This window comes from Capricornis sumatraensis, chromosome X (genome assembly GCF_032405125.1).
Source record: "Capricornis sumatraensis isolate serow.1 chromosome X, serow.2, whole genome shotgun sequence".
NCBI classification, from domain to species: domain Eukaryota; kingdom Metazoa; phylum Chordata; class Mammalia; order Artiodactyla; family Bovidae; genus Capricornis; species Capricornis sumatraensis.
The window spans coordinates 90,776,969-90,797,852 of record NC_091092.1 but is presented as its reverse complement, the minus strand read 5'-3'; the positions used below and the strand labels follow the sequence as shown (position 1 = coordinate 90,797,852).

The following is a 20,884-nucleotide window of genomic DNA, read 5'->3' as shown; positions in this document are numbered from 1 at the left end:
TTTTCTGGAGCTGATCTTGGTTCCTGCTGCGGTGCAGGTGAGATCCAAGGGAGGGCTCTGCATCACCCGAGGGAGAAACGTGGAAAGGGACTGAATCCAGACAAAGCCTAAGCAGGCAATGGGCTAGGGGACCTCGCGGCTGAGGCTGAGGAGTGGACGTCCCTGCCCGGGGATGCGCTGGACGATCAGACCCAGATTCAGAGGGGTCTGCAGATGCCAGCAGGGTGGCTGAGGCTCAGTCAGCCAGGGAGGACCGGGCCCACAGCAAGAGGAGGGAGACAAAAATGCAAGTTTCACCATCCCCACACACGGGCGGTGCAGGTCAGCATCACCAGCTGGAGCCAGGAGAGGAGAGCACACCCTGCGAGCACACAGCCCACTGCTCCCAATACCATGCGTCTTTGGTTCCTTTCAAGTCATGCTTCTTGAAAGTATAGACACCAGGACCATCCTTATCTGGTTACCTCTTGATTCCTCCGCCATGTGCCCATCCACAGAACATCCCATTGCTAACGCCTCCCAAGAGCTCCGTGGGCCAAACCATAGTACCCAGTGCTGTATTGGCCACGGACACATTCCATTTTCAAAACCGCTTTTCCTTGGTCAGAGTCTGTGGCAGCAGCCCACCCTGGCTTTCCCCCTACCTCTCTGTCCATTACTTCTAAGTCTCCTTGTCAGTCCATTTACTTTGATCCCCTCCTAAATCTTGGGCTTTGTTTTCCTCTGGTTTCCAACCTCTGCCCTGTGCTCTTCCATTCCACACTTGATCCTTGGGTGACCACGTGACCCCCGCAGAGCTTCTACCCATCTGACTTGTTTTCATCAGTATCTCCCTGTATGCTGATGGCTTTTCCTATCACTAAATCTATCTAGGACTAAATCTAATCCCAGCTGGGCCCCAGATTCCCCAGAGGCCGAGATGTATGGGGGCATCGGCACTCAGATGTCCCAGAAGCCCTGCAGGCCTGCTGGTAGCCCCAAGCCAACGTTTCCTGTCTCATGGATGGGCACTTCCATCCACCCAGTTCCTTAAACCACAATCCGGGGCATGCTGCTGGGTGTGATCTTCACTGTGCCATGACTCCCCTGGAGCTGCTCTGCAAAAGGCTGACCCGAGATCTTCCTGTTACCACAGGTGGGGATCCGTTCCTCTCAGAGGCCCTGTTCCTGCAGACACGCTCTGAAGGTGTCCGGAGCATGGGCCATCACCGTCTTTTGGATCTCCGAGAGAACCCGGGCACTGTGATGCACCTGAGAGGTTGAAAGCCCTGTCTTTAACAAGATCATGAGTCAGGACACAGCAGTGCAAGCCCATCACTGGGGAATGTACCAAAGAATATCTGGAAAAGATCTCTAAAGAACATTTAGGGAGATGGGTCTCCATGGGTGTGCACAAAACAATGGATTGGTTAACTGTATTTTTCCCAATGAGCATCCTCTTCCGATTTGGTCTTCATCTGAGCGCGGGAGTTAATTTGATAACACAGGAAACAGTTTAAAAGGGCAACTGAGCACAGGCAGCAGATACGCTGACAGCCGATCCTGCTACGTCAGCATCAACAGCTACAATTCTCAGCCATCTTTAATCTTTGATGCACTATTCTGATCTGTCGAATGAAGTTATCTCCACAGTGTTTTAGAAATGTATTCAACAAACTAGGCACAAGAGATCCTAAGAAGAACTAAAACGTACTGAGTTTCACTAACAACAGCAGGGTGTTAACTGTAACACTTTGGATTCAGGAACATGCAGCAGAGCAAGCACAAGGTCCGTTTTCAAACTAGTATTAACTTGGGCAAGTCGTCCCTTTCCTCAGCCTAAGATAGCTGTCAAGCATAGCGGGTCATGATGAAAAGCTGCTTTGGGTGTAGAGAGGAGTCGCAAATTTTTGATCTTCGATTTCCTCCTGTAAGAATGGGTTCCTTTTCCACAGCTCTTCAACACGTGATGCTGGGGAAAATGCTCAACTACATGTTAAAGAAAGATACTGGAAGACTTTCTAACACCATACACAAAAATAAACTTAAAATGGATTAAAGACCTAAATGTAAGACCAGAAACTATAAAACTCTTAAGAGGAAACCATAGGTAGAACACTCTCTGACATAAATCACAGCAAGATCCTCTATGACCCACCCCCCAGAGTAATGGAAATAAAAACACAAATAAACAAAAGGGACCGAATTTAACTTAAATACTTTTGCACAACGAAGGAAACTATAAGCAATGTGAAAAGACAGCCCTCAGAATGGGAGAAAATAATAGCAAATGAAACAACTGACAAAGAATGAATCTCCAAAATATACAAGCACGTCATGTGGCTCAATACCAGAAAAATGAACAACCCCATAAAAAGTGGACAAGAGACCTAAACAGACATTTCTCCAAAGACATACCAATGGCTACCAAACACATGAAGAGATGTTGAACGTCACTCATTATTAGAAAACTGTAAATCAAAACCACAATGAAGTATCCTCTCACACATGTCAGAATGGCCATCATCAAAAAGTCGACAAACAATAAATGCTGGAGACGGTGTGGAGAAATGGGAACCTTCTTCCACTGTTGGTGGGAATGCAAACTGGTACAGCCACTGTGGAGAACAGAGTGGAGATTCCTTAAAAAACTGGGAATAGTACTGCCACACGACCCAGCAATCCCACGGCTGGGCATACCACCCTGAGGAAACCAGAAGTGAAACAGACACATGTACCCCACTGTTCACAGCAGCACTATTTACAATAGCTGGGACAGGGAAGGAACCTAGATGTCCATTGGCAGATGAATGGATAAGGAAGTTGTGGTACATATACACAAGGAACATTACTCAGCTATAAAAAGGAACACATTTGAATCAGTGCTAATGAGGTGGATGAACGTGGAGCCTGTTATACAGAGAGAAGTCAGTCAGAAGGAGAAAGACAAATACTTACATTAAAGCCTATATATGGAATTTAGAAAGACGGTAGCAATGATTCTACATGCAGGGAAGCAATGGAGACAGAGACGTACAGCATACACTTTCCAACTTGGTGAAAGAAGGCGAGGATGGGATGATTTGAGAGAATAGCAGTGAAACATATACATTACCATATGTAAAATAGATGACCAGTGCAAGTTCAATGCATGAAGCAGGGCACCCAAAGCCAGTGCTCTGGGACAACCCAGAGGGATAGGGTTGGGAGGCAGTTGGGATGGAGGTTCAGGAGGGGAGGACACATGTATACCTGCGGCTGATTCGTGTTGATATATGGCAAAAACCATCACAATATCATATAGTAATTATTCTCCAATGAAAATACATTAATGATTAAAAAAATAAAACAGAACCCCCCTGCGAATGCAACGGGGCAGACGTTCGGTCCCTAGTCCAGGAAGATCCCACGTGCCGCAGGGCAACTAAGATGTTGTGTCACAACTACTGAACCCACCTGCTCCGACTACTGAAGCCCTCGAGCCTAGAGTCCATGCTCCGCAACAAGAGAAGTCTCTGAAATGAGAGGCACATGTACCGCCACTAGAGAGTAGTCCTCCTTCTCCACAACGAGAGAAAGCCCTCGTGCAGCAACAAAGACTCAGTGCACCCAACACTAAATAAATACATAATAATAAAGAAAACCGGGCCAATCTTACTGTATGTTCATTTGAAAAATCCAGTGGTAGATACCTAAGTAGGTGCATCTCTCTATCTTCTTTGAATAATCATATCTTGGGTGAAGCTAACAAAAATTACATCACAGGCTATATTAAAATTTTAGATCAGCTTCCCAGGCACTGCTCTTTTCTAGAGAGCTGCTTTTCTCAGAGAACTGTTACCTAGGAACTTTAGTCACCGGAACTGAGGCCTCCACCACATTCCAGGGCAGAAAGCAAAAGACATTAGGAAGACACGGTTCAAATCCTGTGAGCTTATGAATTGCCTGTGACCACAGGCTAGGATGAACACACATCCCAGAAAGAGTCTCTTCACATTTCAGTAACTGAAACCTGTATTTCAACCACTTAGTTCAGTTCTTTAAGGCCACTGCTGTCCCCTTAAGCAAACACTTGGTGTGAAACACTTGGAAAATGACCTTAACCCAATTCACTCCCAACCTCTTTTCACATGTCACAAGGAGTCTCTCACGATGATATTTCCCCACCTAGAAAGCCAATTTTTAGATAAAGAATTCACACACACACACCTTGTGAAGAAATACTGAGATTTTAGAAAGTGACTCACAACTAACCCATGGTTCATCGTTCTTTTCTCTCTTCTGCCTCCATCCACTCTGAGAAATGAATATTTGGCCATGCTGTCTGATTTACCCACCAAGTTGCTCATACCACACACAGGATGTTGTTACAAGCGAGCCTATACACAAGGCATTGACATCACCCTACCTCATTTCATTCCCTGCAATCACTTGGCCCAAACGAATAACGATCTCACACCAAATCGCTGCTTAAAGCACCACCACCTCAAGTTTCCTTCATTATCTCACGTGGCTTCTGAGGCCAGGGAACAGATTTTACTTGAGATGAGTAAAGCTGGAGAGACAGCCCATTGGCCAGAGATTCTGTTCGGGAGGTGATGTCTCTCAGTGTACTCTTTACGACCCCATCGACCAAGGCCCGCCAGGCTCCTCTGTCCAGGGGATTCTCCAGGTGAGAATACTGGAGAGGGTTGCCATGCCCTCCTCCAGGGAACCTTCCCGACCCAGGGATTGAACCCAGGTGCCCTAATTCCCCTCCATTGCAGACAGATTCTCTACCACTGAGCCCCCGGGGAAGCCCATGACAAACCTAGACAGCATATTAAAAAGCAGAGACATCACGTTGGTGACAAAGGTCTGCAGTGTCGAAACTATGGTTTTTCCAGTAGTTGTGTACAGATGTGTGAGTTGGATCATTAAGAAGGCTGAGTGATGCTTTCGAATTGTGGTGCTAGAGAGATGACCCTTTAGAATCCCTCGGACCATAAGGAGAACAACCCGGCCAATCCTAAAGGAAATGAACTCTGAATACTCACTTGAAGGACTGATGCTGAAGCTGCAATACTTTGGCCACCCGATGCGAATAGTTGACTCATTGGAAAACACCCTAATGCTGGAAAAGATCGAAGGCAGGAGGAGAAAGGGGGAGACAGAGGGTGAGATGGTTAGATAGCATCACCAACACAATGGACATTACTTTGATCAAACTCAGGGAGATAGTGTAGGACAGAGGAGCCTGGCGTGCTGCAGTCCATGGGCTCGTTAATAGTCAGACACGACTGAGCGACTGAACAACCACCACCACCACCACCACCCTACCTTTGAGCTTCCCTAAGGTGCCACAGCCCCATTTTCAGCAGGGCTAAGAAGCTTTCTGTGTCTGTCAGTGGTAAAGGCTGAGACTTAATATATTCGCACTCTCAGCGCCCCCTGCTTAGGGTTGATGGCGAGTCCTTAGAACACTCATCACTCCCTCCCAGAGCTCAGACCATAGAGCCTTCTCACAACAGTAATGGAGCACCCTACCCTGGTACAGAATTGGGAGTTGTAGCTGTTTACCCCTCTCAGTGTGTTTCCTCCCTTTACATTCACTTCCACATTTCTTCCTTGAGTCACCGAATCCAAGTCCACTCACCCCCAACTGGTTCCTGTAACAAGCTGCACCTGCATCTCCAGCACATCCCTAGCACCGCATGCACAGGGTGGGTGCGTGTACCCCCTGCTCGATGTATCTTCTTTCTCCTTTCTCTTCGGAATCTCTCGACTCACCAGATATCATAAAAAGGGCTCCAGATTGCCCACAAAGGGGGCGGTGCTGCAGGGGAAGCTGTGACTCCCACTCACAGCCTGGGTGAAAGCAGGACTGTGTTATAAGTGCCACAAGCTGCCCCACTGCATCATGGGAGCCAAAAGAGCAAAGGTCTGAAAGTCCTAACACATTTTCGTGGATAGAACACCAGTGTCTTTCTTGGGACCTGTGAGCTGTTGTTTGGTTTGGGCCTATAGCGTCAGTGACCTTTTTCACAACGCTTGCAGGCTTAGCCAGCCTTCCATCAGGACCTCTCTACTCCCCACAGCCCCCCACCTACTGTACCAAAGATATTACTTCTGACTTCAGTGCGCCCATTGGGTTTTCACCTGGCAGGGATACCAACACAACTTTTTTATGCTGAAACCTCAAGATACCTGAGGAGAACGAATCTTCAGAAAGTCCAATTTTCAATTATAATAGAAATACTGTCTACGTAACAATGAAGATACAACAAATTAAAATACTAATAAAATGTTATTTGGAAATTAGCTAGAATGTCACACTTAAGAGAAAAAAACTTAGTATGTGGTCTCTTGCCTCCCAGGTTTTCTTCTCTGCATTTAAGAAAATTACGAGATGGGGGAGGTAATGTCTTCATGATATCGTATCTGGTTCTATCTGTTTATCACTATGGTTATGCTACTTTCCATAGTGATGAGGGTGCTCCACTAATGTCGGTCAGAGGAAACACTGTTTAGACCTCGGTATGGACCAGGAACTGTTCTCTGTGATGTGTGCATGTTGACATGACACCCCATGGTCTTTCACGCACCTAGGAGACACTGTGTTCATTCCATACACAGATCCATGGTGATGTTTCATGCAGATGGAGACGTTGATCTGCCTTTGGACCCAGAGTACACCAGACACTGCACTGTATTCCAGACTGGAGGTCAGAGACCACACCTGTCTGTTTCTTCTGGCCTGGGCACCAATCTGACTCAGCTCTTGCCAGCTAGGTGACTTTGTGCAGATTCATTCACCCATTAACGTCTACGTGTCTCTGCTCCTCAGCTGCCGAAAGGGATGACAGCATTAAAAATGCTTACCTCAATGCCATTCTTCCCATGTTGATGTATGGCAAAACCAATACAGTATTGTAAAGTAAAATAAAGTAAAAAAAAAAAAAAACTTACCTCACAGTGTTGCTGTGAGTACTCAAAGACTTCGTTATGTGTATATGTACGGAGAGCTAAGCACGGGCCAGAAGGGGAGCTCTTCTTCTTGTGTCTCTTCACTGCTGTTTCCGCTTGTACTAGTATCCCCCCGTCCCTGCCCCCACGCTTTCACCTCCCCCACCCCTACTCTGCTCTCTCTCCCCAGGGCCCCTGTCCTCAGACTCTCCATCCCAAAACACAGCTGAACATCTCCTCACAGTTTACCCCAGAAAATACCATCACCCTTGGATTAAACAGTCATGAATATTAGCAGAAAAAATAAGAAACACAATAAATAGGCAATGTTAAAACTATATAATAAATAAAGCATTACTGATGAAAGTTTGACTACTAATATTTTCATATCTTTATCAGATTCAGATCTTCAGAATTTGATATATGAGAATTAGACTTGATAAAACAATGGCAGAAAAGATAATGCAATGTGGTTCCTTAAATAAGACCTAACAAATGGGGGCACACGGTGTGTTCACAGGTTGAGAAATTCAATATAATTAGGATGTCAGTAGCTCCCATACAGATCCATCAATTTCATACAATTCCAGTCTGAAATTCCAGCAGGACTTTTTCGTACATATAGACTAATTGATGAGAAGATTTCTGTGGTAAGGCAAATGAATGAGAATAGCCAAATGATTCTGAAAAACAATGTTGGAGGATTAACACTAACCTGAAATTTACTTTGCAGCTTCAACCAAAAGTTGTAAGCAACTAAGTGTCTATGAAGGGATGAATGGATATAGAAAACGTGATGACACCAGTCAGAACGGCCACCATCAAAAAGTCTACAAACAACAAATGCTGGATAGGTTCTGGAGGAGGGGCAACCCTGTTACACAGTTGATGCGAATGCAAACTGGTATAGCCACTATGGAGAACAGTGTGGGATTCCTTTAAAAACTGGGAATAGAACTTCCATGTGACCCAGCAATCCCACTGCTGGGCAGACACCCCAAGGAAACCAGAAGTGAAACAGACACATGTACCCCAACGTTCATTGCAGCACTGTTTACAATAGCTAGGACATGGAAGCAACCGAGATGTCCATTGGCAGATGAACGGTTAAGGAAGCTGTGGTACATATACAATGGAATATTACTCAAGTATAAAAAGGAACACACTTGAGTCAGTTCTACTGAGGTGGATGAACCTGGAGCCTGTTATACAGAGTGAAGTAAGTCTGAAAGAGAAAGAGAAATGCTGTATATTAACGCGTATATATGGAATTTAGAAAGACGGAACCAATGACCCTACATGCAGGACAGCAAAGGAGACACAGGCGTAAAGAACAGACTCTGGGACTCAGTGGCAGGACTGGGTGGGAGGATTTGAGAGAATAGCATTGAAACATGTACATTACCATATGTAAAATAGATGAGCAGTGTTAAGTTCCATGCATGACGCAGGGCACCCAAAGCCGGTACTCTGGAACAACCACGAGGGATAGGGTAGGGAGGGAGGTGGGAGGGGGGTTCAGGATGGGGGGACACGTGAATCCCTATGGCCGATTCATGTGGATGTATCGTAAAAACATCACAATATTGTAAAGTAATTATCCTCCAATTAAAATAAACTAATTGTAAAAGAGGGAATGTGGCGATATATACAATGGAATATTATTCAGTCACAAAGGAGAAAATTCTGCCTTTTGCAACAACACGAATGGACTTCAAAGGCTTTATGCTACGTGAAAAAGGTGAAAGAGAGAAAGACATGTATTGTACGTTCTCACTTACATGCAGAAGCTAAAAAAGTCAAACTTATAGAAATAAGAGTTTAGAATGGTGGTTTCCAGGCCCTGGGGAAAATGTTGAATACGGGGTACAAACTTACAGGTATGAGGTGAATAAGTTACATGGATCCAATGTATAGCATGCTGAGTATTATTAACAAAACTGTATTATACAGTGAAAGCTAAGAGGGTAGATCTGAGATGTTATTTCCTCAACAATTTTTATAAAGGATTATGTGAGGGGATAGAGTGCCAACCCTGCCATGGTAATCGTTTTGCCAAATACGTGTGTGCCAAATCATCACATTGGCGTCTTAAACTTACAGGTTATATGTCAATAATACCTCAAAAAAGGTGGAAAAAATAAGAGTCCTGAGTGTTTCTGGTGGGAGAGCCCTCAAGCTATATTCTGTGTCCCTCTGACATCTCCCCATCATTCTTGAACTTTCCCTTATTACTGACATGACAAGGTGAACCAGGCTCATTTATCCTTTCCTTCCTCAGCCTGGGAACCCATCGTTTAGTGGAGAAAGGTGTTCAGAAGCTAGGATCTGGGGACTGGTGTCATTATTGCCATTGGAATGGTGCTGTTCCAGTAACTTGGGAAGATATGTGTGTACACAATCACACACACAAACACAGAGACACACATCTATAGTTATATATCAGTCTAGCCACATATGCACACTGATCGAATACAAGAAGTTTGCATGGAAACCTTGAATTCCAGTAGAATTCCTCAGAATTTGTTCTAGTTTACTTCCTTTCCATACTGGAAATTCCCTTTTCCAGAAATGACAGACGTGGCTCTCAGCATTCTTACGTATTTGCCGAGCTGATGAATGTCAATGCATATAAGTGATCCTTCCTCCACAAAAAGGTCCTCCTCACAGTCTATGCAGAACTATCGCTTGCCCTGGACTTCCACATCTCACTCAAGCTTGAATCCATGAAGCAGTCAGCCTCCTTCCCACCCAATCCCCAGGGATATCCTTCTTTCCACCTTGGGCTCTGACTCTCCAGGCAAGGATGCCCCTTTACACACACACATGCCTTGCCTGGCAACACCTAATGGCTTTAGGACTGACTTGCTCAGTCACAAAAAAAGGGAAGGGAAAGAAAGGGTAGGGACAGGAAAAGGTCAATATGTCCTAATACAGTCAGCCAATCAACGTGAACTGGGCCAAACCCAGGCAATGTGATGAAGCCAGTCTTTTTTGGTTTTCCCACTCACTGTCCTCCAACTTCCCTTCCTGCCTCTGTCCTTTGCCCCAGTTCCTTTTTCTTTTACGTCCTTCCCTCCATCAAGAGTACCAATGTTACGAAGCATGATTCCCACATTATAACTGATCTCTGCTGCTTGGCTGACATTCAGCGTGACATCCCTGCAGACAGGACACTCAAACTCTCTCTCCCTCTCATGATGGACCAGAAGGCTTCACTCCTAATTTCAGGGATAGGTAGGAGAGAAGGTGCAGGGCACATGATGGAGCCTTCAGTCCTTCATCTGTGAAATGCGGATGATCACAAATTGTGAGAGACACAGAGACAGCAGCAACCAGACCCCTTTCAATGGGTGCTACATGCCAAACCCAGTGCATCACAGGACTCCTTCACATTCAGGAGCACGCCAAGTAGGTTTCCATGCCACGACAGTTGCATTCGTTGTTCCTTCTGCCTGGAATGCTCTTCCCTTAGATAACCCCACGGCCTGCTCCCTCACTTTCTCCAGATCTCTGCTTACTTGCCATCTTTCAGGGAGACTTTCCCTCATTACCTTGAATAAAATAATAACATCATACCTACATATACCCTTTCCCCTGATCTAGCATTATCTTTCTTCTTAGTGCCTGCCACCCTTGATTTATTTACTGACCACCAAGTCTATGAAAGGAGAGACGTGGTCAGTTCTGTCCTGTCACAAACTCCTCCAATAGTGCTCAGGTATATGGCACGTGCTCAGAAAACATTTACTCAAGGATAGTCTGAAGCCAGGCCCTTTGCACACAACGCTACTATGCACAGGTATCCTGCACGACGCGCACTGGCCCCACTTTGTTACTTATGATACATGCTGAGATTCCAGGAGACAACTGATACGCTCAACAACACACAGTCCGCATGTCAGGCAGGTCCCAGGCCTCGGAATCATGTCTGCCAGCTTCCAAACCTTCAGTTCCCGGACTGAGACCTCACAGCCAAGAACATAAGAGGTTTTATTTCTGACACAAACACTCCGAGCAGCTCAGATAGATACCCAGAGACACCAAAAAGAACTCACTGAATCTCTGCACAGAGAGCACACAACTCGTCTCAGACCCTCAAACACAACTGAGATCATAACTGTGCACACTGTGACAAAGACCCTCCAAACAGACCAAAGTCTTCAAGGCAGAAACAAATGAAAACTGCACAGATACTTCACATCATGGAGACTGACTCCCAAACCACTCGACACTTACCAATCTAATACGAAAACCCTAACGGAAAGACAGAACTTTTAATAACTCAAGAACATCATAAAACCTTTAGATAAAAGTCCCCAGACAAATGGAAATCCTGCACCCTGTGCACAGATCCCCAACCAGCTGATAGTTTCCACCTTTAGACAAATCCATCCTTAAAGCAGCTCAGAGACATCGAAACTCAGAGCCTAGAATCAAAAACTCAGAGCTCTCACAATCTCAGGTGCACATGCCTACACAGAGATCTCACACCCAGGGACTGAAATGCCAGAAGGCTCCAAAAATGCACACCCTGGAATACAGGCACACGCATCCTAGAGGCTCTGTACTATGCCTCACAAAATCCACTCAGATCAATATCCCACCACGCACAACTCCGCCCAAAGGCTCAAGGAGATCAAACGTACCCAAACACCACCTGTGTCGTCACACAAGCGATACACAAGCCCAGGCTCCCTGACACACGTTACTCTCCAGGGAGAGACAGCAAACTCAGAGACCTCTCCCTGGACATGAACTGCATGCATTTGTGCGAATAACCGTGCGCCGCCGCACGATCCAGACAGAGAGAGAGCTGAACAAGAGTGAAACGCCGTCACCAGGCACAGCCAGCGACTGCGCCAAACCTCGCCACTAACCAGGGCAGCTATTCGACCCCTTTGGGAAAAGCAATAAAACTCGCAGAAAAAGTATATGCTCTAAGAAGCCGCGCAGGGCAACACGCCTCTCGCCCTCAGTTCCAGCTCTGCCATCCCTGGGCCTGTAACAGACAGCCAGCCAATTGGAACTGGGCACGAGAGGAAGCAGGGTGGAAGTCGCGGGACTTCCGGCCCCTACTCGCGCCCCGGAAGAGCTAATTCTGGCGATCACGCGGTGACCAATCAATGCCCAGAACGCTTCCGTGACGCCATACCCCAAACTGGCAGCCCATCTCGCTCCGTAGCCGACCCCCCCTTGGATGTAACCATGTAGAAACGAAGGGGTGGAATTGGAAACGAGACGAGGACACTTGCAGCTTAATACCGGTGTCCACTCGGACTCAAATGCAGCGAGAAGACGGAATGGAGCGAATGGGGATGGACCCAGTGGTGCCTTGAGTGCCTCCTCTAGGAACTCTGGTCGATGCCTGATGCGGTGTAAATGTACCCTCTTTGTTGTCATACGCCCCCTCGAATGGTACCTTCCAGAGTGGGTGGTCTTACAGCTACCCCTCAGAGGTACATCCCAGGACAGACCTGTTTCACCTCGCGCGCCCCTTGGTGGTGAGACTGGGGAACAGCTGATGTAGATGCCGGTGGACAATTAGCAGATGATCCTCCAAGGGTGGAAAGGCAACGTTCGGATGAAAACCCCACCGATTGCTGCAATGTTGGACTCAGAAAAATGTCTTCATAAACTGAAGATTACTTCTCTGTAGTGGCCACTGTCGTAACAGGAAGCATTGAAAGCATTTTCTCTGTGCTGGGCATTGTGCTTGTTTGTGCTTTCCTGTTTAATACAGAATAGGTCTCAATGGGGAAAGCCAGCCACAGTCCCCCAGCGGGCAAGGGAGAGAAAACTTCGGACTGGGATCTGAAGGTCTGGAGTGGGGAAGGCCTCTGTCATTGACTGGGAGTAATATGTGAGAAGGACAACAGGACTTTCCATTCTGTTAGGAAAGGGGTCACCGCCGAGGGGACCCAAGGACACCGCGTAGGTGAGATAAAGACCATGGCTTTGTCACCATCTTGTCATCCCTGAATATGTCCCTAGCAGAATTTTCAGCCTGTTTAGCATTGCCTCTCTCAACAAGTTTAAATTAGCTTTTTCATTCCGACATTCATTCATCCTCTCCACAGTTTCTGTCAAGCACAGCTATGTGTGTTAGGAAAGAGAAAATCAACTTTGGCTTCATGGAACTTACATTGTGTTGGGGTCATACAGCCCCCCAAGATAAGTAATTTATCAGGTGTTCATAACTGGGGATGATGTCTAGAAAGAGTGGCCAGGGAAGTTCCTTCTAAGATTGTGACATTTGAGCAAAAGCGTAGAGGAGATGCCTATCTGGGAGAAAAGTATCCCAGACAGAGTTAAGGCCAGTGGAAAAACTGGGGAGTGGAACTCAGTGTAGTGTGTATAAAAAGAGTGAGGAGGGCTGTGTGACTGTCACAGCATGATGGAGGGAGAGCCAGGAGATCCGATGAGAGCAGTGATGAGGGGCGGGTCCCCTAGGGCCTTCTGGCCATAGCGGGGACTTTGACTTGAGCTGTAGGAGGGTTCTTACCAGAGAAGCCCCCAGGGTCCTTTCAGGGGCCCAGATCACACAATGATTGTTGAGGAGCTCTTGATTCATCCCAGGAAAACCACAGACCCTCTGCAGTTGAACATGCCTTTCCTGGAATCCCCTACACTCAAGGGGAATGCCCCCTACTGCTCCCAGTGAACATCCGTGTCAATTGATGATACCCTCAGGAGACACAGAGGAAGGAAGGACCCTCACGGTATGAGTGAGGTCACAGTCAGTCTCGCAAAGGCAAAGAGGGAGGATGTAACAGGCACAGAGATGGCAGGGAGAAAGACAAAGATAGAACAGTGGACAGGGACAGAGAGACTATTTCTGGCAGCAAAGGATCCCCAATTAGCACCCACATGTGGGCCCCCAGCCCTGCTAATGGATGATGTACCTATCTCTACAGGGGAAAAGAAACCGCTCCCCGTGCCCGCTCCCTCACCAGGGACTGTCTCTAGGAAATGCCTCAGTTGCCCATGGCCTGGGTCTTAATCATGCTCCCTTGGCACACATCAGGGTCTTCTGCCCTGATCAAGACATGGAGATGTTCCAGTCATGTGGAGGCTCACGCTGTACACAGGGTCCCTCACAACCTGTCCAGCCCTGACTGCCCTCCTGCTGATCTCAGTGCCAATGCATGCTTTAATGGGGGAAAGAGAGGCATGGATCTCTGCATTTGTGGTGGAGCCTCATGCAAATTGGTGAATGTGAGGTTTCTCCCCACCTGCTTGGAGGCTCACCTCTGTATTTTCCATCACCACGTCCCCAGGGAATGTGCAGATTACATTCCATACATCAGGTAAGAAGCTGGGTGTGTGATGGGGAGACACAGAGACATATGCTGACAGTGAGACATTCACGGGGTCCTTGGGGCCCCATAAAAACGCCCCCCTCCCCCACTCCCTGGCCAGGGTTCTGCTGAGTCTTCCCTGCCTCCTCCAAGGAGCTCAAGCCTGCATCCAGTTCCTCCTGTCCTCATGAGCCATGACCTTCCATCTGCACTGGGCCTTGGGCTCCCATCTGCAAATGGTGGCCTCTTTGTTGTGGGTTGTGCAGATAGTCTGAGTGAGTGTGTGTACACAGTTTTTTCACAGGGCCCCTATCAAGGGTGGTAGTCATGTCAGGAAGTATTGTTCTTATCAAATTTGTTACCGAGTGCTCCTGTGTACTGCACATGACTTGCCCTCCCTGAGGATGGGGCCACAAGATTTTATCTCTGTAGGGAGGCATGGTAGAAATCGTAGCCAATGTGATATCACAGGTCTACTTCTAAGACCCGTGAATGTGGGGTCCATGCAGCCTTCCTCTTAAGACTACTCTCATATGCAGATCCATGAACAGCTCAGAGACCAATCCTCTGGACAAAACCCTCCCACATAGTTCAGAGACTTCATGCCTGGGACAGAGATCCTTGAACAGATTAGAGAGCACTCATCCTGGAGAGCAACCCAAAACAGCTCAAATATGGCACACCTGAGGACACAGACCTTAACCATCTTAGACAATTCCAACTCTCAGTTCAGTTCAGTCGTTCAGTCGTGTCCGGCTCTTTGAGAGCCTTTGGACTGCAGCATGCCAGACCTCCCTATCCATCCCCAACTCCCGGAGTTTACTGAACCTTATGTCCATTGAGTCAGTGATGCCATCCAACCGTCTCCTCCACTGTCATCCCCTTCTCCTTCTGCCTTCAATCTTTCCCAGCATCAGGGTCTTTTCAAATGAGTCAGTTCTTCCCATCAGGTGGCCGAAGTGTTGGAGTTTCAGTTTCAGCATCTGTCCTTCCAATGAATATTCAGGACTGATTTCCTTTAGGATGGACTGGTTGGATCTCCTTGCAGTCTAAGGGGCTCTCAAGAGTCTTCTCCAACACCACAGTTCAAAAGCATCAATTCTTCAGTGCTCAGCTTTCTTTATAATCCAAGTCTCCATCCATACATGACTACAGGGAAAACCATAGCCTTGACTAGAGGGACTTTTGTTGGTAAAGTAATGTCTCTGCTTTTTAACATGCTGTCTAGGTTGGTCCTAATTTTTCTCCCCAGGAGCAAGCGTCTTTTAATTTCATGGCTGCAGTCACCATCTGCAGTGATTTTGGAGCCACCTCGAAAATAAAGTCTGTCACTGTTTCCACTGTTTCCCCATCTATTTGCCATGAAGTGATGGGACCAGATGCCATGATCTTAGTTTTCTGAATGTTGAGTTTTAAGCCAGCTTTTTCACTCTCACTTTCTTCAAGGGACTCGAGTTCCTCTTCACTTTCTGCCATAAGGGTGGTGTCATCTGCATATCTGAGGTTATTGATATTTCTCCTGGCAATCTTGATTCCAGCTTGTGCTTCATCCAGCCCAGCGTTTCTCATGACGTACTCTGCATATAAGTTAAATAAGCAGGGTGACAATATACAGCCTTGAGTTACCCCTTTTCCTGTTTGGATCCAGTCTGTTGTTCCATGTCCAGTTCTGGTTGTTGCCTCCTGACCTGCATACAGATTTCTCAAGGGGCAGATCAGGTGATCTGGTATTCCCATCTCTTTCAGAATTTTCCAGAGTTTGTTGTGGTCCATGCAGTCAAAGGCTTTGGCATAGTCAATAAAGCAGAAGGAGATGTTTTTCTGGAACTCTTTTCCTTTTTCTATGGTCGAAAGGATGTTGGCAAGTTGATCTCTGGTCCCTCTGCCTTTTCTAAATCCAGTTTGAACATCTGGTCTCAGGTAAACTCAGATCCTGAAGACAAACAGCATTACTCACAGCCAGTTCTACAAGTGTTTAAAATGCTACATTAGAAAATACCCACTTAATGCGAAAGAAAGCTGTAACATGGGGACCGTAGAATAAAAAGGCATGAGACAGAAAAATATATTGGCAGATGTAAGTCTGTATCAGCATTAAATGTGAATAGGTAAAACAATACAATCAAAAGGCAGACATTGAGATACCAGTTTAAAAACCAAAACAACATCCTACTCTATGTTCTCTACAGAGGACACAGTTTAGATTTTGAGATAGATAAATTACTGTGTATGTGTGTGTGTGTCTGTCTGTGTTCAGTTGCCCAGTCATATCCAACTCTTTGTGGTCCCATGGACTATACCTGCCAGGAATCCTGTCCATGGAATTTTCCAGATGAGAATACTGGAGTGGGTTGCCATTTCCTACTGCAGGGGATCTTTCAGACCCAGGGATCCTACCTGAGTCTCCTGCATTGGCAGGTGGGTTTTTTACGACTAGCACCAATGGGAACCCTTATATGACCTAGCAATTCTACTCCTAGACAATTTTAACCAAGAGAAATGAAAACATCCTCACACAGTGGCCTGCACTCAAATATTCCACACATGTATTCCTAATAGTCACACGTAGAAACAGCCCAGTTATTCAACAACTGGTATACACATGAAAGAACAACAAAAGAGTATACCTGTACAAAGGAATACTACAGAGTTAAAAAAAAAAAAACTACTAATGCATGTAAGAGCAAGGATGTGTCTGAACTGTGCAAACGAGAGAAACCAGACACAGAAGGCTACATATTATATGATTTCATGTCAATTGATTTCTGGTAAGGTACAACTATTCGCACAGAAATGTATCTGTGGCTGCCAGGGCATAGGAGTGGAAGAAGGAGTCTGAATGCAAACACCCCAAGGGAGCATTTTTGAATGATGGGCCGTTTTCTACATTTTTATTGTGGTAGCATTTATACCACGGTATACATTTGTGAAAACTCTACAAACTATAATGTTTCAAGTGTTGCCTTTTATTGTATACAAATTATACCTTAATACTTTTTTAAAAAAGGAAAAGGAACATTTAAGTTTTAAATATTAGTTATTACAGTTTTTGAATTTCTGTTCTCAACCGCAAGTGAGGTGGCGACCAGTTCCGCGCATAACGTGACAGCGTTACTCCTCGAGTTCAAGATGAAGAACACTCGGCACAGACGCCCGAACCGATGATGCTGTCAGTATAGAAAGCGGTACCAACACAGAACGCCCTGATACACCTACAAATACGCCAAATGCACCTGGAAGGAAGAGTTGGGGGAAGGGAAAATGGAAATCAAAGAAATGCAAATATTCTTTCAAATGTGTAAATAGTCTCAAGGAAGATCATAATCAACCATTGTTTGGAGTTCAGTTTAACTGGCACAGTAAAGAAGGAGATCCATTAGTGTTTGCAACTGTAGGAAGCAACAGAGTTACCTTATATGAATGTCATTCACAAGGAGAGATCCGGTTGTTGCAGTCTTATGTGGATGCTGATGCTGATGAAAACTTTTACACTTGTGCGTGGACATATGATAGTAATACAAGCCATCCTCTGCTGGCTGTTGCTGGATCTAGAGGCATAATTAGGATAATTAATCCCATAACAATGCAGTGCATAAAGCACTATGTTGGCCACGGAAATGCTATCAATGAGCTGAAATTCCACCCAAGAGATCCAAATCTTCTCCTGTCAGTAAGTAAAGGATTATGATCTTTTGGGTGAAAAAATAATGTCTTGTGGTATGGATCACTCTCTTAAACTTTGGAGGATCAATTCAAAGAGAATGATGAATGCTATTAAGGAATCTTATGATTATAACCCAAATAAAACTAACAGGCCATTTATTTCTCAGAAAATTCATTTTCCTGACTTTTCTACCAGAGACATACATAGAAATTATGTCGATTGTGTGCGATGGTTAGGTGATTTGATACTTTCCAAGTCTTGTGAAAATGCCATTGTATGCTGGAAACCTGGCAAAATGGAAGATGATATAGATAAAATTAAACCCAGTGAGTCTAATGTGACTATTCTTGGGCGATTTGATTACAGCCAGTGTGACATTTGGTACATGAGGTTTTCTATGGATTTCTGGCAAAAGATGCTTGCACTGGGCAATCAGGTTGGCAAACTTTATGTTTGGGATTTAGAAGTAGAAGATCCTCATAAAGCCAAATGCACAACGCTGACTCATCACAAGTGTGGTGCTGCTATTCGACAAACCAGTTTCAGCAGGGACAGCAGCATTCTTATAGCTGTTTGTGATGATGCCAGCATTTGGCGCTGGGACCGACTGCGATAAAGTACTTTTCCCAATCAAAATTAGCGTGTGTTTTCTGTGTACAATAGAACTAATGTATCCTGCTAGTAAGGGCACATAGAGCATTTAGAGTTGTCTGTCAGCATTCAATCAGGCTGAGCTGAATGTAGTGATGTTTACACTGTTTACACTCTTTGTACTGTCTCCTGCTCAGACTCTACTGCTTTTAATAAAAATTTATTTTTGTAAAAAAAAAAATATTAGTTATTATATCCATCTAGACCATGAGCTCAGAAACATAAAAATCTTATTTTGGAATTCTTCCCAGACCTGGCCAACTTCTAGGATTCCCCATGACAGTTCCATACCCTTACGACAGAACACATAAACGTGTTCTTAACCACGTTTACAAGTCCCTCTCCTTCACCTCAAGTCCCAATTCTTGCTGAGTTCTGTCCATTTTATTTCGTAAACGTCTAATGTGTCTCCTTTTACCCATGTCCATCACATCTGCTCTAGTCCAAGCCTCCCTCCATTTAATTGTCAAGCCCCCTTCTAACTGGTCTCTTACATCCACTGTGTCTGTCTCCCTATTCCCGCCCTCTCGCTCCCTCTCACAGTTGCAGAACTGTCTATGTGTTTCTAGATAAAGGCTACTCTCCTATACAACGACTTGAAGGCATGGTCTAGCCCCTGTCTACCTTGCTAGCAACATCGAAAGTAGAGCTTCATTTTCTTGTCCCTCTTATCAGACTTCCTTCACATCCGCCAGTTTCCTTAGCTTCTCCACGTGGATTGTCCCCAAGTTCTGAAGCCTCCTGGTTTGTAAACTCCTTCAAACTAGGCTTCAACAGTACCTGAACCGAGAACTTCCAGATATACAACTTAGGCTTCGAGGAGGCAGAGGAACCAAAAATCAACTTGCCAAGATTTGTTAGATCTTGGGGAAAGCAAGGGAAATTCCACAAAACATCTGCTTCTGCATCATTGACTACACTAAGACCTCTGACTCTGTGGATCAAACAAACTGCAGAAAATTCTTAACCACAGTGGAGTACCAGACTACCTGACCTGTCTCCTGAGAAACCTGTATGCGGGTCTAGAAGCAAGTTAGAACCAAAGATGGAAGAGGGGACTGCTTTACAATTGGGGAAAAGTATGACAAGGCTGTATGTTATCTGGTAACAGTGGCCTCATAATATGAGACAAAGGAATTAACTTCCTTGGGACTTCCCAGGTGGCGCTAGAGGTGAAGAACCTGCCTGCCAATGCATGAGAGAGTCTGGTTCAATCCCTGGGTCAGGAAGATCCCTTGGAGGAGGCCCTGGCAACCCACTCCAGTGTTCTTACCTGGAGAATCCCAGGGACAGGAGAGCCTAGCGGGCTATGGCCTGTAGGATCGTAAAAAGTCAGACACGATGGAAGTGAGTTAGCATGCACACACATGAACTTAACGGATAGAAGGGTATTATTCATCTTCATTACTTTTTGAGTGAAGTTTGCTCCTCAATATTTTTAAAGAAATGTTCTCACTTATGTAAGTATCAATTTTTTGGAGAACATTTTTCTGCTCTCCTTTTTTAAACGTCTTTATTGAAATATAATTGATATACAGCAAATTGTATATTCAATGTGTACAATTTGACGAGTTTGGACATATGCAAACAATGATACTAACATCACCACAATCAAAGTAATAGACATACCCAACACCTCCTCAAATTTCCTTGTGTCCCTTTAGTTTTGTTTTATGTTAGACTTTGTGTGTGTGAGAGTGTATGTGTGTAGTGAGAACACAATATTAGCTTAACTCTCAACAAATGTTGGGGCTACCCAGGTGGCTCAGTGGGAAAGTATTCACCTGCCAATGCAGGAGATGCAGGAAATGGGGGTTTGATCCCTGGATCAGGAAGATCCCCTGGACGAGAGAATGGCAACCCATTTCGGTATTCTTGCCTGGAGAATCCCATCGACAGAGGAGCCTGGTGGACACGATTCAAGAGAACTGGCACACACTTGGCATGTATGCATAAGTACTTATAAGGTGCCATTTCACTTCATCCTGACTAGGACCCTTGAAGAATACCTTTTCACCCCTTCAAGATTCTGAGACCAGATGCTCCTCTCAGAGCCCCTCTCCTTGTCCTTCCAGCCCCACAGGAACTGCCCTGGACTGCTGGTCTGGGTCTGAATTTTATCTGGATTCTGAACAGATTTTTCATTTCGGCCCTCACAGGGACTTTATGACAGACCCTGCGTGTGGGCGGGAGACAGGTGTCCTGCAGAATGCAGGGAGCAGGCAGGGTCTTGAGGGGATCTTCTGAGGTAGCATGGGTGCTGGGTGAGAGGACACAAATGGGGGGAGGCCCTGTGAGTAGGGCTGGGGGAGGGGCTAAAGAGGCCCCTGAGTGGGGAGGCGAG

General features: G+C 45.7%; 1 protein-coding gene and 1 long non-coding RNA gene across 2 annotated transcripts; one reads left to right on the top strand and one right to left on the bottom strand.

Annotated features, from left to right (window-relative positions):
* Positions 1-2,507: 2,507 nt before the first annotated feature.
* LOC138070702 (uncharacterized) lies at positions 2,508-7,051 on the bottom strand. The gene is made up of 4 exons (XR_011144173.1): positions 6,928-7,051; positions 6,564-6,805; positions 5,016-5,092; positions 2,508-2,597 (listed from the first exon to the last, which is right to left on the bottom strand). It is a non-coding gene; the product is annotated as an uncharacterized lncRNA (long non-coding RNA).
* Positions 7,052-10,718: 3,667 nt separating this feature from the next.
* LOC138071803 (polycomb protein EED-like) lies at positions 10,719-18,664 on the top strand. Its single transcript, XM_068963215.1, has 4 exons — positions 10,719-10,726; positions 17,361-17,903; positions 17,947-17,998; positions 18,074-18,664. Exons 1-4 carry the CDS (start codon positions 10,719-10,721, stop codon positions 18,503-18,505), a joined length of 1,035 nt encoding a protein of 344 aa, XP_068819316.1. The 3' UTR covers positions 18,506-18,664.
* The last annotated feature ends 2,220 nt before the right edge of the window (positions 18,665-20,884 follow it).